Source organism: Gavia stellata, chromosome 3, assembly GCF_030936135.1.
Source record: "Gavia stellata isolate bGavSte3 chromosome 3, bGavSte3.hap2, whole genome shotgun sequence".
NCBI classification, from domain to species: domain Eukaryota; kingdom Metazoa; phylum Chordata; class Aves; order Gaviiformes; family Gaviidae; genus Gavia; species Gavia stellata.
Genome location: NC_082596.1, coordinates 24,729,838 through 24,746,195, shown reverse-complemented (window position 1 = coordinate 24,746,195; position 16,358 = coordinate 24,729,838). Strand labels below are relative to the sequence as shown.

The 16,358-nt window shown below is 38.6% G+C and overlaps 1 protein-coding gene across 1 annotated transcript in view; it reads left to right on the top strand.

Moving 5' to 3' along the window:
- The first annotated feature begins 894 nt into the window (after positions 1 to 894).
- Positions 895 to 16,358, top strand: part of VPS13B (vacuolar protein sorting 13 homolog B) — a 490,950-nt gene continuing 475,486 nt past the window's right edge. The window contains exons 1-2 of the mRNA XM_059815701.1: positions 895 to 1,041; positions 8,664 to 8,807. Of these exons, the coding sequence (XP_059671684.1) occupies positions 895 to 1,041; positions 8,664 to 8,807 (291 nt within the window). The remainder of the gene's footprint in view (positions 1,042 to 8,663; positions 8,808 to 16,358) is intronic.

The window sequence follows — 16,358 nt, the reverse complement described above, 5'->3', positions numbered from 1 at the left end:
TCAAATCCTTTCGGCTGAATACGTCGGAGATGGCGGACGCTGGAGCAGAGCACACGCATCAGAGAACCCGGAAGTGCTCGTGCGGCGGAGCCGGAGCCGCAGGAGCTGGCTGCGCGGGGCTCCAGCGGCCCGGTGAGGCCGGCGGCTGGGCGGGGGGGCGTGGGGCCTCGGAGGTGTTTGGAGGGGCAGGTAAAGGGGTCCCGAGAGGGGTGTCCCGAAAGTACGGGCGGGGGGTTCCCGGCTTTGTGGGGGTGCTCGGGAGAGGCTGCAGCGGCGGCGGGGGGTGGGGTGGCGGGGAAGGGGTCTTCTCAGGGCGGCAGGGAGGGTGGGAGGGAAGCGGTGGCAAGCGTTAACGTAACTTCAGCTTGGGTTTTGAAGGATATTGGTTTGGGTTAAGGGTGGCACGAAGCTGGCATTTTTGCTATATGCACGATATTCAAGATACAAGATCGGTGAGGTGTGTCTGAGGTGATGTTTTAGTATCGACTTTTATCAGTTAAAACTGACAGGGTTTCTGTAGTTTACATTTTATATGAAAGCATGGTAGACTGCTTGACCTCCTCCTTCTCTGTTTTTTTTTGTTTGTTTGGGTTGGCTTTTCTTTTGATAGTGAGCAAGCCAGTTATTAGTTCCTTTATATATATGCTGGAAATTTGTAAATGCAAATTGATGTGCTTTCGTCTTGATATATATTTCATCTTTATGTGTAAGTATATCTGTCTCTATATGTAGACATATATGTTTAGAAAGCAGAATTTGAAATACAGTTTTTCATACATCCAAACAGTGTGACTGTTGCTTTACTGAAAATCAGGCTGACAGATTTATGAATAATATCTCATTGTCTTGTCTTTTCTTCCTAGTGCTTGACCTGTAATACAGAAATCTTCCAGAATGCTGGAGTCCTATGTAACTCCTATTTTGATGAGTTATGTGAATCGCTACATAAAGAACTTGAAGCCCTCAGATCTGCAGTTGTCACTCTGGGGAGGAGATGTTGTACTTAGTAAACTTGAATTAAGGTTGGATGTACTTGAACAGGTATGTTATGTTTATAGTAGTTACAGTCTGTGTCTTTGATCTAAAAGAAGTTGACTAAATAATTTACATTCATCTGCACAGATAAATGTTCATTTAGTACTCACTGTTTTTCTTCTTATGCAAGTCCTTTTTTTTTTTTCTTCCCTTCATTTAGTTATTCTTGCATTAATTCCATGCCATTTGTTTAGGAATGACTGGTAATTCTTTGCACGTTCTGTAAGTTATGGGGTGTGAAAAGAAAGGCTTTTTTGTGGACATGTGTCTTCTTTCAGTAACCATTGTTTTACAGTACGGACATTAACAAAATTGCTTTTCCAGTCGTATTTACTAATTGCATGTAGTAACAAATTCAATGTCACAAAGTAAAGTAGGATCTCTTTTTAATTACGTATACTAAACACAGATTTGTGTTCTTTATGTTGTTTTATGACTCCAGTTTTCATTGTTCCTGTTATATCTAAACTTAAGAGTAATTGAGGGACAGATTTGATCAGCTAGTTTGTGTAGATTAGATCAGAGGCTCCATAAAACTTAGCCTTAAAAAGATAAGCTTGACCAAGTACAATACTTGATACAGAATTTGAAGCCTGCTGTCAACATGAACTGGTTAAGTCTTAGCGAAGGGACTGTTGCCTACTGTGCTTATCTGAGTTGACAACTTAAGGAGCTGAGTGTGTGAGACAGATAAAGCTATTTTCTGTTGTGCATGGTGTAGCGGGTCTTAGCTAGAGTCCTGTGTTCAGATGTAGTCCAAGTGAAGGAGCCGAGAGAAATGCAGCAAAAAATAATGGGAGATTTAGGCAATATGGCCATTGAAAGAAGAAGAAAATAGACAGGGAATGTGTTTTTAATTTTGATTAAAATAAGGTGAGACAAGATAGGGCAAGAGTTATGTGGGTGACGCAAGAAAGAATGAAATAAATTGTACTCAGGGAGACTTAGATTTGACATCAAGGAAAATTTTCTCATGTTTTAATTGGTTTATGAGGCATTGGAGTAGACTGAGGAGACTGCATAGTCTCTCTCAGGGGAGACCTTTTAAAATGTGAAAGAAATATATATGGTTAATTAAGTATCTCTGATACTGTTCTGCAAGAGGAGACAATCTTTCAAGAGATCCTGTCCTATTTTCTGTGTTTCTGTAAAGAGCCTGATTTGTTTTCCTTCAAGTATTTGATGGCCTCTGTATTTTCTCTCAAGTCTTTTAGTTCCTCAGTTTCTTGGTATAGCTTGTCCATATAGCTGATGTGGATGCTAGACTTCAGTTGTGTAGGATGTGTTCCTCCTGTGAATATTCCAAGCCTTTTTAATGTGTATATATTATGGAATCAAAGAAGAATTGATCAGAAAGGAGTTCTGGAGGTCATCTAGTCCAACCTCCTGTTCTGGGCAGGGCTGTTGGCAGCATTATGTCACATCAGCTTGTGGTTTTCTCCAGTTGAGTCTTGAAATCTCCTGTCTTGGCTGTGAAAACCTCCTCTTTGGGTAAACTGTTCCAGTGCTATACCTTGTAGGGAGAAAGTTTGTCCTAACAAATGATGCCTTGGGATGGATATATATGGTACCTGGAGCTATTAGGAGTTTGCTCCCATCATCTATGTTGTTCCCTTTCAAACAGTTGCAGTTTGCTGGTGGGTGATCCCTGGCCTAATCATTGCCTGTCTATGTATCAGCTGGGTACCTAAATATCCAGTGCAGTCTGTTGCTGTCATGGCTCTTGTAGAGGCAAATGTTGCCATATATACCTGTGCTCAAGACTCGTTGGCTTGAATGGGGATGTGAATATACAGTGAATGCAAAATTTAGCTTAGATTCTTTTTTTTTAATGTTATTTGGCTGTGTGTTTATGTGAAATGTAAAGATCTTAATTTGGCTCTTAGTATTTTTGGAACTTGCCTGGACCCACAGACTGTATTTAGGGTGTCTTTCTCTTTTCTGCAGAAGGGATGCTACTTTATGCCTGCTCAGCAAAACTCTCTGAGTATGTAGTATGTGGTAGTACAACATCCCCAAGCCTTTGCAACTGGCAGGGAGCTCCCTTGAAAAGCTGAAGTCTCTAAAAATTACTAGTATATATTATTTATTTGGGTTCTCTACCTGGATGGATTCATAATATCCAAAGTTAGTCACCTTATCTGCTCTGCTCTTGTAACACCCTTTCTGTCCTGGGCTGTTATCCCTAGCCTGGTTCTCTGCTCCTTATCTGGCATGAATGCAGCCTTAATTTCCTGCTTTAGGCTACGGATACAAATGCACGTACCCTGGATATCTTTGTCTGGAGACTTAAACATTTTCAGAGAATTTTGTGGAACTATACATGATTATTTGGGAACACTAGCATAGGTGCCAAACTACCTGGACAAAGCACCTTATAACAGGTTTGGGAACAAGTCTGTGCTTTCTTCCCTCACTCCTCGCACCAGCATCGCTGATGTTGGTGTTCCCATGTCATGTTGCGCTCTTACAGGCCACCAAACAGAATCCCAAAGAACAGATAAGAACAGAGTGTAAACAGCTGTGTGTCTTCCAGAAGGTATTACTTTATTTTGGGGACCAAGTTGGAACCAATACCTTTTGAGATCAGATGTAATATAGTTGTTGACATAGAAGACGTATCAAACCCAAAGAGAATGCTTCAGTACCTGAAAATACTTTGTATGTTTTTACCTATATTTATGCATGTTTTACGTGCTCTCATTAAACTAAGCTGAATGTTATTGCAGTAACTCTTAAGGTCTGTCCTTCCCCTGCCTCCCCTCCCCCCCCCCCTTTTTTTTTTTTTAATAATACCAGTTCTGTAGTGAAAGCTCTGTACTACTTTGTACTCAGGTTCAAGCTTCTAGGTACAATGTAGCTTTTGTACATACTTATGTCACTCTTTGAATAGCCAGTTAATTTTATAATAATTATCTTTAGTTGAAGATTAGATCTAATAAAATTTTTATATTAGTTTTTTTTCCTACCCTGGATGATTCAATTACTAGAAGACTAAGCATTCCAAGAAATTTTCCATCTAGGCATAATAACTGGCACATTGTACAAAAACTATTTCAAGAAAATATTTTGTAATTAAAATTTAAAATTAATATTTAAATATTGTTTTATGGAAAAGCCTTTTAAGCACTTTTGGCAACTTTTATGTGAAGTCACTATGGTACCAGAGGTAACAGCACTACCTATGAACTTGGTCACTAGCTTGTGTGTAATATTTCTGTTGACACAGTGGTACCAAAGAGATAAGATACATGGTGAGCTCTTTTTGCTGCTTGTGTGCATTTCTATAACATAATAGCTTATTATGTTAGCTGTTTTACAAACTCAGAAGAGAAAGATGAAGCGGTTTTTGATTGGATGACAGAGGAAAACTTGATCTGAAGATTATTGATTTTTGTTGTAGGGTGGACTTTTAATACCTGAAAGAATTTAGAAAGAAATATGAAACATGCTAATGTACTTAAAATAATTTCAAGGAAATAAGGGCATTAAAATACCCTTACTGTAAGTGTCTGTGTTATGTGCTGCTGGGTTACTTGTGAAATATAGCCTTGAACGTGAAGAAAAGGTCTTTGGGTTAATACTGATGTGGAGGAAACAGTACTTGCCTATCCCCTCAAAGTCTGGGAGAGTTTTATACTTTAGAGCAAGGGGAGATTTTAGGGCAAGGCGAATTAGGACCATCTAGTCTGCAGTCTTGCATGATGTTGGTCAGTTATTTATGTGTCAAGCCCAGGAGTTTGTTTTCAGCCATATCATAATTTTTTTAAGGATTTATATGATGTGAATGTAAGATCTAAAATATAAAGTCCAATCCGTCATAAGTACAAAAGATATATTTAGAATTTCATGCAGTACTTAATGAAAGGGGAAAGATGCATGAGAAAGGAGGAGGAGTAAAAATGGTCTTTGTTATGTTGTATTGTGAACAAGTTACTAAATTTGGCACACTTGTGTTGTATTGTCTACTGAAATAACACAACAAAGATTTCTCTGCATTGCTTTAAGGAAACTTGCTCGTGCAATTAGGATAATGTCAGACAACATTTGTATCTAAATTCCTTTGAAAAAGAAGAACTGTGTCTTCTAAATATCCTGTGCGTTTGGTTGTATCACCTAATATTGAAAGAATTCCTGGTTCTCTTCAGTTTCTTTAAATATCTTAGTTAACTAGACAAAAATGAGAATGTGTTAAATCCATCCAGCAAATAGAGGAAAAAGGTCTAGTCTAGAATGCCTTATGAAGTAAACTCATAACTTACACTTGTGAACACAAGTCAGGATCTGAATAGACATGGTGGTATTGATGAGTGACATAAAAATTACGTATCTGCAAGTCTGGAAAGGGAATTTATTACTGTTGATAGTGAAGGTTTGCTGTCTTGATTCATGAAAGCATCATCTCTTAAGTTGTAGTGTAGTTTTCGATTGCATATTTTTTTGCGCATTTATTTCTGCGCACAACCCACCTCCCCCCAAGGTGTGGGACATAAGGTACTTTTTCATTTATTGTATGATCAGTGTAGCAACATCTGTAGCTAAACTGCGCAGTACTTGCTTTTCAGTGGCTTAACTGAAACTGTATGGATTAAATTTTTTTTGTTGATTGTAAGCCTAAGGCTGAATTTTTAGGAGAGAGGCTTTTAGCTAAAATCCTTCAGTATATTAGTGAATGAGATGAATTAAAAACACTTTGTAAAAACAAATTAACAATTTTCTTCAAACTGTTTTTGTGAGAAAGTCTGTAACTGTTATCTTTTGGAATGGGGACTTGAAATTGGATGTGACTTTCTGTAAGTGTGGCCGAGGTACGAGTCAAGAGTTTCCCTGGCATGAGATGGGTGTGTTTGGTTTTTTTTTTTCAACTTCATTAATGGAAGCTCATTAAACCCCAAAAACTAATTTACAAACTGAAAGCTGTACTTTGCAAAAAAAAAATAGAGCTGTAACTTTGTGTAGTTGTCTTCTCTGAAGATTTTGTCAGCAGTGAATATACTTCATCTACTTTGAGCTCTTGAATGCAAGATGAACTTTTTCATAATGCCAGTAGAAAGGCTAAGGAGGTATCAGCTGCAGAATGGTGAGACTGTTCCTTAAAATTGCTCCTTTTAGCAGCTGTTGTTGCTGTGAGGGTGCTAAGTATTTGTGCTTGAGAATAGTTGACTTCTCTTTTGGGTGACTAATTAGAGGCTATCTCAGGTTGCTAACCTGTCACAGTTGCAATAGTGGTTATTTCAACTCTAAACTTATGACATGGTAACTAATTAGAAGAATTAAAATTTTTAGTGGGCTTTCAAAACATGTCACTAAGATTTGATTACAGTTTCAAGACGTTAGGTAAACAATGACATTAACTAGCTTCACAGAAATATTCTATAGGTAGACTTTTATAATATATGTCAAGTACTAAATGCAAAATCCACTTGGCCTCAGATTTTATTCGTATAGAGCTTATGTACAGCAGGGATAGGTCTAGGGTCAAGCAGTGCAGGAAAACAGGCTTTCTGGATCCACTTCTAGATGTTTGTCTGAAATTCCCTGGCAACTTGCCTGCTTGGCCTCAGAGTTTCATGGACCTTCTCTATTCAACTTCTACTCATTCATAGGAGTGCTGAGTCGAAGCATGTAAGTACCTAAACTGAGCCAAAGTGCAAAGGTGCTTAAGCCCTGTGTTGCCCAGTTTTGCCAGGGAAATTGTGAAGTTCTGAACAAAGGTTTATGTCCCTGAGTTTACTAAGAAACACAACAGTTGAGAACCTGGGGGTGCTGGTTGACAGCAGGCCCGATAGGAGTCAGCTGTGTGCCTTGGCAGCCAAGAGGGCAAACAGCATCCTGGGCTGCATCAAACACAGCATAACCAGCCAGTCAAAAGAGGTGATTATCCTGCTGTATTCAGTGTTAGTGCAGCCTCACATTGAATATTGTGTGCAGTTCTGGGCCCCACAATTTAAGATGGGTGTTAAGGTCCTTGAATGTATCCAGAGGAGGGCAACGAAGCTGGTGAAAGGGCTGGAAGGAATGTCTTGTGAGGAGTGGCTAAGGGCTTTGGGCTTGTCTAGTTTGGAGAAAAGGAGGCTGCGGGGTGATCTCATTGCTCTCTACAGCTTTCTGAGGAGGGGAAGTGGAGAGGGAGATGCTGATCTCTTCTCCCTGGTATCCAGTGAACAGGACATGTTGGAATGGTTCAAAGCTGTGCCAGGAGAGGTTTAGACTGGACATTAGGAAGCGTTTCTTTACTGAGAGGGTGGTCAAACACTGGAACAGGCTTCCTAGAGAGACAGTCGATGCCCCAAGCCTGTCAGCATTTGAGGCATTTAGACAGTGCCCGTAACAACCTGCTTTAACTTTTGGTCAGCCCTGAAGTGGTCAGGCAGTTGGACTAGATGATCATTGCAGGTCCCTTCCAACTGAAAATATTCTATTCTAATGGCCAAAATTGTCACCCAGCATCTAGGAGACTTAAATTCACTTCTTTCTCAACCTGACAAGATTCACACCTGTAGTTCCCAGCATCTAAGATAAAGATGCAAACACCAGGCTATAAGCAATTCCAAGTGAAGACATCTGTTGTTTTTTCCCTGGTTAAAACTTCAAACGTTTATAACCAAAAATGTCAGGATAGGAGATCAGAAAGGTAAGAAGCTGTATCATTACTGAAGCCTCATCATTAGAATACTTAGTATTGAGAATGCTGACTTAAAATTCTGACGTAATATCAAATAACATTTCTTTATTTTTCACTAAGCACTTATTTTCATTATTTTAAATCTTGATTTCTAGTCCTGGGACCAGGTCTCTAGCCTGACCATTCTGTCTGGTAAGCTTTAAGCTCATGCTTCCCAGGAGAACCTGTGAAGCTACTGGGGAAATTTCAACACTTCATATCTAAAGAATTTACGTAAACCTTCGCACCTTGTTTCCTGTTGACTTGCTGCATGCAGCAGCTGGCTCACTGGGGCTGTCCTATAGAGGTGTGATCTATGCATTGACTGGGTGGAGTGCCAAGCATTTGTTAGGAGTTCTGGACTGACTTGCACCAGTTTTTAAAGTACTGTGTCATCCATGTTAGGCCTTGGAGAGGAGGAGTCTGGTTTTACCAATGAAGATTTTGGTAACTTTGTATTTACTGAGCAGTTTGATGTAAATGGGGCAACAGTGGGCCAATCTTACGAGCACTGAGCTCTTACAACTCAAAGTACTAAAATATTTTGGAAGAAATTGCTTTGCTGTGGCTTTGTCAATGTTTGTTTAATTCCAAATTTGTGTTCTTCAGAATAATGCAGGTTGCATATCAGTTTAGGTATTTACTTTCACCTGGTTCATGTCTGTTTGTCCCTTGAATAGTGACATATTTTGCAGTAGCTTCATGCGAGAGAGGTGATTTTAAACTGTCTTTTTATTATCAAGGACATAGTAATCCAAATGTTTCCTTTGAACAGACTAATTGTAATTTAAGTGTGCAAGCGATTATAAAGCCAGTTGCCAAGCCCCATAGCACACTGATGATTTGGGGTGGGTGAATAAATTTTGACTTATGTTTTGTGCTAGGACCTTAGTATTTTAAGTTACAAATGTGTCTTGAATTTTTATGTTTCAGTAGTTAATTCACCACTCTTTGTTGTTCTTAGGAGCTGAAACTACCATTTACTTTTTTAAGCGGGCATATTCATGAACTTCGGATTCATGTGCCATGGACAAAATTGGGATCAGAACCAGTTGTCATCACTATCAATACAATGGAATGCATATTGAAATTAAAGGATGGAGCTCAGGTAAGAAACATGATGAATGCTTTTCTAACATTGAGAGGTTGATGACAATAATGGCTTCTATAGGACGTTTTCTTTAAAGCCATCTGAAGAACCAGGCATGTGAAGTTGTGGTTCCTGTTATTTTCCGAGTGGCTAATATTGTTATTCTCATTATGGCTAGTATCTTCTATTATGAATATTTTTAATTCTTTATTAGCTGTAGCTGTATTCTTGCAGATGTAAAAGCATGTTCATAGTGCTCTGCCAGAATTTTCCTATCGCTAGACAAGAAATGGATTTCAAGAGCAGTATAGCGTCCTGAATGCTTCCAGCTTCTGCCTCCCAAGAAGCAGTGCTGGCTGCTTGAGACAGCTGCGTGCGGCATTACCGAGCATTGGGCATTTTTCAAAAGATGTGGTGTTATTGTTGAAGGAGTGCTTTAAAGATCCTAGAGTGTAATTCTCTTTTCCCTTCAGAAGTTACAGTACTTGCTTGAGTGCAGTTGGAAGACTCCTTACATGTAAGGGTCTCAAAGGGCTTTTTGTTTAGTTGCTTGCAATAATTAGTCCATTACACCATTTCACAGGCTCAGGAAGGATTTCCTTCTGACACAATGAAGCTGAAATATGCAGTGGCTCAATCTTGTTGTAAGTCTTAGTTAACAAAAAGTCCTCGGATATGTTAATGTTGAACTTGAGTTGTGGTTTTTTTTTTTTTAGTCAATGTGGTGCTTTAACTCTAGAGAGGTTTTGAGTGGTGTTTTTTTTTTTTTTAAGCCTTGAGCACACTTTAATTTCAATATAGAGTCCTCCAGTTATTAAGGATCATAAAAAACCAAATTCCAATTTGTGCAAAACTCTCAAGTGTTTGGTAGGGTGCTTGATGAGCTGTTAAGGTTTAACATCAATAATTAGCTGCAAGGCAGCAAGAACATTGGAAAACACTTTTCCATTATGTTTGATATTTCTTGTAATGCTCCTTTACGGTTCCAGAGCTAAAAGACTTTTGTTGCTGGAGTAGAAATCTCTTGTCCTAGCTTTGCCACTTGCAGAGCATATGCTTGCATTCTGTAGTTCCACTTAATCTATGCGCATACGTGTGTGTGCACATACACATGTGTATGCACGTCAACAGCCAAAAGCTAAGTACTTTTCCAATGTTAAGGTAAGATTTTTTGAGGCCAGATGTTCCAGATAAATGTGTGTAGAAGTAGCAAATGACAACTAATTATTGAAGCTGCATAAAAAGATTTGTAGCCAATGACTTAGTGCAACCCAGAACTAATATTTGATATTGGACCATGCAGATGGCTGCTGCTGGAATGATCAGATTTCCTGCTTCCATGGTATTTGAAACTGAAATTTTGTGGTGCATACAGCAAAAGGTCAGGTGTCATGAATATAAAGCACTCTCAAAACAAGTATTTGTTACAGATGTTTAAGATTCAGAGGCAAGAAAGGATTTTTGAAAATTGCAACTGACATTTGAACAAATTATTCTGTGGTATGTACACTCAAGAGGGTAAAATTTGGGTCAGTGCCATAGAAGGATTATCTTTGACTAACAAGGTTGTAAATGAAAACACTTTTATGCTGTTTTCTGAGGATATGGTTTAAAAAGTTGACAGCTTGAATTTTATTTCTTAAATTACTATTTGAAAGTGTTTTATGAAAAGAAAATGTTTTGACTTTTTGTTTTAACTTCCAGTGTGACAGTTTACTTGGCTAAAACCAATTGTCATAAAAATCTTGTAATCAGTGAATAAAAAACCTGAATGAAATAGAGTATTTCTGTGGAAACTGGTAGTAAAATGAACTTTCAGTGAATTTAGCTCCAACTGGAACTGTTCTGCCAAGAACTTCATATCAGCAAAGAGCATAACTAGCAAGAAAGTTTGGTTTAGTTCTCAAAAATTTATTGCCTTGATCCTGCATTTCCTTCCTCAGGTGAAACCTCTAATAAGCACATGCATAGTTTCACCTGAGTGAAAAATAAAGTTTCTCACCTCAGCTCAGTGTGATGTGTAATCTTTGGAAAGGAACTAATTCAAAGAATGTTTATTCTGAAGATGTATGGTGAAATACATTGTATGAAGCTATTGTCCAGTGGACCCTACAGTTTTTTTGTGAGCTAAAAACTGTCTCCCTTTGTATGTTTTTAAAGAGTGTTAGCTCCTTGGGAATGCTTTTGTACACCTGTGCTTTACTCTGATGCTGTGTCACTGTTAGTTCAGTTTCAGTGTTGTTTGGGTTTTTTTGTTGATGCTATTGCAGCATCTCCTCAGCTGAGATGAAAGTTTGGAGTAGATAGTAATGGCTCAACTTCTAGTTTTCTGCTAATATACAACATTTCTGCTTAGAAAAGGAGAATAAGTATTAAGTTCACCCAGTGATACACAAAATCCACAGTGTAGAATTAGTGGTATTTTTAGTGATTTTTGAAGTTTGAGCATTTTGAAGGTCATTGCTTTTCCCCTCTTTTCTGTGCTTTTCTTCCTTCCTTTCCTCTACAGGTGATACTACGACTTCTAAAACCAGAATGTTAAATACGGCTACTTCATAAGAAAATGAAACTTAAGTGCATTGGGAACAGAACTTTGCAGTGATTAAAGTGGTGTTCTATTGAACATGCTTTGTGTGCACTTATTTGGTTAATGCCAGTAATTGAAGTAGAAGTTGGGTGTGAGGCATTTTACATTGCTTTTTGATGTCTGTCAGCTTAATGCAACTGTGCCTGTTGTTTTTTTTTTTTGCTCGTGAACATAATCTTCTGCAGCACTGAGTTTTAAGTATGACCACTTATAATGTTATCAAATTAATGAAATAGGTTGGTAAGCATGATTTGAAATGTGTTCTTGCACACTTGAATGTGGTTCTGAAGTTCGCTTGACTTGTATTTGTTAAGTTATGGTAATTGATTCCTATGAGACTGTTCATGAATGTTATATATTGTTTTAGAGGGTGGTTAAAGTTCCAGTATTATATTCTTCTCATTACTTATCTCTATATATTAAATCTCAGGACTTTTATCTAGAATTGAAATCCCCGTGCTAAACCTCTGGTGATGCTGTTTTTCCTCTTAGAGGTTTTTCTCCTTTTTGGTCCTGTTGGACCTTTCTTAACTTTTTTATTTTCTACCCAAATTATTTTTTTAAAGCTTTTTGAAATTATTGGCTCATTTCTCTTTTCCCCCTCCATGCCACAATACCTTTGTGCCCAAACCAGAAGCTTTAAATTCAGACTGTGCAAATTGGGAAGGACAAGCCTCTGTCTGTTTCCTTTACCTTCCTGACATTGTAACTAACCACAAGACTAATCTTTTTATATATTCAGCCTTGAATTCTGTGGTTTTTAGTGTTGGAACTGACGCAAATGAGGAGATTCAAGGAAAAATGTATTATCTATATTACTGCTTCACTTTTGAGTCCTTGCCTTCAGTCAGGACACAGTGCATCAGGAATATGCTGATGTGTATGAAGATGAAAACTCTCTGCCCCAAGGATAACTAATTATGGAATCAGGGAAGACTATTAGATACAAGCACTTACAGGGGTACAGGGAAACCAAGTAGTTGTTTGGAACAGCATACAGACAGTTAAGCACTGTTCCTTTTATGAGGCATTACAAAGAATATTTTGAAGGAATGTAATAACTTTGTGGAAACAGTGGAGAACAGCCCACAAGCATGACTGTCAGAATAGCAGACGCATATTCTTCTCTGTCAATCAGTAGAGACTGTCATCAAAGAATGCTGAAAGCAGAAATTGATCTTGACTGGGAAATGATCGAGATGGTAGATAGGGTGTGCAGACAGGTTACGAGAGACTTGGAAAGTGAAGACAGAAGGTTTGTGTTTGAGGGTGTAGTTATACAGAGTGTTTGCTTAGGTGGTGAAGCTAGCTCCAGGTCTGAAGCAGTGTTTTGCTGTTTTTCTCCTTCTCACCTGGGTGGTGGTAGTTCAATTGAATGTGGCTGTATGGACACATGGTGCTGTTTTCTTCTGTTTGAGTGTGTATGTATGCTGTTCCATGACAGTAAAAATATGGTAAGACTTGAAGTCAGAGGACTAACTGTCTTCAGTGGCCCACCTTTCTACTTTCTGTTTCTTCATGTGGAAGCTGAAGTCATGATTTTTGAAATATTTTGATTTGCTACTTGCTCATTTTCATAGTTCAGTGAATCTGAACTGAGTTTTAACACTTGTATAAAAAGTTTAAGGTGAAGATTATAGCAAGAGCTGCCCTACAGGAAGCAAACTGTCGTCAGCTTGTGTTGAATCATAATCTCAGGTTAATGCGAGTATGAGTTTATCATTAAGCATCCAGTTCACGCTGCTTTTATGTGTGTTTTAATGGCTTAATATAACAAAGGGGATTTTATCTGTTTCTGTGTGTGCATGCATACAAATAAGTATATATAAATAATGAGAACAGTTTTCCATATTACTTTTAATTAAAACAAATTCCTTTGTGTAAATTGGACTTTAAGTAGAGTTGAATCTTTTCCAAAGGTTCAGAAAGGTTTGCCAGAGTCTTTGATTGGCTTTTATGCCGCTTTTCTGTCAAGAACTCCAGTCTGAAGAGTTCTTATGTTTTCTGTGAATTGTTTGGTATGAAAAGAAATGTTTTAGGTAGAAGATTCTCTTTTAAGGATATTACCTTACTAAGGGAGAAATACCATGTCCCGCAAATGTCTTGCAAAAACATTTAGTGAACTTACTCTTTCAATAAAGGAAGCACTAGAGTAAAGGCAGGCTGCAACAGCTGCTAGAAAAGGCCTTGCAGCATTTGGTTCGGACACTTGTCCTCCTTGTATTTCCAGTGTTTTCAAATGAGTGGCTGAAGAGGAGGAGAGATACTGAGCAGCTTTGCTTAAGGCTGGGTTAATATTCATACGTTCTAGCTGGGCAAGCAAAAGTGACCGTGTAATGTATCTATTTTTTTTCTAGTGAGCACTCTCATATGAAAAGTCTTTAAAAGCAAAGTATCTGACTTTTTAGATTGCAGTAATTCTGCCTGCAAAAGAAGAAACTGCCTTTGCTGTGAATTTGTTAGACTCCTGCGGGCCCATTTCTTAATACTCTAGCTGTAGAAGTCCTTCCACTGCCATTGTGTTGCCTCAGCCTGAATAGCTGGATTGCTTATGTTAGTGCCTGTTACCGTGTTAGTAATTTTGGACAGTTTTCATGTGAATTTGTCAGCATATTTCTTCTTGAAGTCCTTTTCAAGAGCTAAGTAATGGTGATTTCAAATGTCTGAAACTGATTACTGTGAAAGGTGTGAGTAGTCCCACTTGATTCGTTCTGTACTTGTGCCCAGCCCCTAGGAGAGCTTCCAGTGTTGGTGTGCTGCCGAGGGGCAATGCTGACCTAATCCTAGGACGTAGTCTGAGTGAGTGAGCCTTGCTTTTAGGTGTTTCTGCTAAAGAACAAGACTTTAGATAGTAAGCACTCTTGTTTTCTGTTCTGTGCAATACTGGGTGACATCTTCGTTGGCAGTGCTGTACCTAGCTCCTGAGAACACCCACAGAGACAAGGCATGATGAATTGTCCCAGTATCTTGAGAATACATGTGACTCTGTTTGTGAGAAGGATCTGATGAGGGGGATGCTTTTCTGAGCAGCGAAACGGTGGACGACCGAGCAAGACAGTGAATGTAGGAGTGCCTGCTGCAACTGAACTTTCTGGTTGTTGTAACATTTTACTAGTTTATCATGGCAGTACACATGTGCATGAAAGATGTAAACAAGATATGTTCTCCTTTCTCCCAGCTTGTCTTTTAAACACTCTCTCCAACTGGCTGAAAATAAAATGCTTATTAGAAAGATTTAAAACTTTATAGTTTCATTCCTTGAAATATTTAGTCCTGCAAATGTCAACATTATACATCTTTGAAAAGAGAAGCCAAGTACCCTGCGTCAGGCATATTTACTGTGGTAGTAGATTCAGGAACAAAAAAGCAGTCAAAAATGTAGTTGGGGTTGTATTCTTATGAAGGAGCTCAGATTTTGGAATGCATTTCATTTCAAGGGGATGTTGTCAAAATCGGCCTGGTGATTACTAGAAAATGTATTGAGATTGTATGACGCCAGTGATTTTCAATAGTGGTTTGGTTTTTTTTTTTGTTCACATGGATGCACTTTGCAAATTATAAGTGTAAGGAACAGAAGAAGGCAAGGGTATGGCTTTGTGTTGGTGTAGGTGTTGCAAGATAAGGAAGCTGCCAGGAGCTATGTGTGTAGTTACACTTTTTCCTTCAGTGCCTGTAGCAGCTGGAGCAATAGTATCTAGTAAATAAATGTTGCCTTTTCTCAGCTTGCCTATTGTTATCTGAACAAGGCCTTCTCTGTGTACCTCTTTGTGGTGTAGTTCAGATCAAGTTTGTGCTTCTGAAGAAATCTCCTGGCTGTCCAGGCTTACTGTGCTTTGACCTCCATCGTGGAGTGGTCTCAGAGCTAATGAGGTGGATCCCTTTTGGGTGAAACTAAAAGGAAAATGTATTCTAGGAGCATGGTAATGTGCTCCAGCTGTTAACTGAAATTAATAAAAATAGTTGTCTTTTGTGAGTTGTTAATAGAATCAATACTCTGATCACCAGCCATGGTGTGGTCTCGGATTAAGAGCGTGGTCAATCCCATTAGACCAGTTGAGGTTTTTTTCAGAAGTTGTTTTGGCTGTCTAGATTCAGAAAGTCTATGTCTACCTCCATTTAATGCCTGCTTTTATGCTTTTCATAGTTAGCGTGTCTGTGACAGTAGTCATCTCATGAAACATCTAATTATGGACATGGTACAAGCACCACTTTTTTTATTTTCCCCTCTCCCCCTTTGTAAGAGCACATCCCTCTAGTATTTTCTGAGACTGTAGTAAAGTTGTATGTTCCTCTTATCCAAGGGTTCAGGACAAAGTTTACATGGTAAGAAAACAGAATCTAAGCTTCCAGAATGATAGATTTTTATCACTGTGTTCATTTTTATAATGATTTAAGTAGCAAACATTCTACAAACAGTCTGGAATTGCGCTCTCGGAACGTAATCCCTCTCAAACTAGAAGAAAAAGGAAAACTAACTGTGGTAGTCAAGCAGGTCCCATATTACAGGCAAATACCAGTGCTTGATATCTATATATTTGGCATGGACAGGACATAGCAAATTAATACTCATATCCTACTTCCAGCAGTGTCTTGAACTCTGTATAAACAGCAGAACGTTCTGGCATGAGATTATTTGTCAAGAAGACTTCAGAGTAAAATGGAAGAATTTTAGGCGTACGAGGATGCAGTGATTAACAAGGAAGGTAATGGACACTGGCACAACTAAGCAGTGAAGCTGTACTTCAGATGGTTATCACAAAATTTCTTTCTTAGGCATGAACAAGTGAAGTCCTTATATCCTTCATACTGACAAACCTCAAGGTATGATCTCGTTATCATGAGTAGACACCTCATACTGTTGCCACTGTTTATTTTGTGCTCCTATGTACTGTGGGAACCTAAATCAATACCTGTAGAGAGCAAGAAGTTTCTGCTTTTCACATTTTAGAAGTCTAGCTCTAAAATTCCTGTTGTCTTGTTCC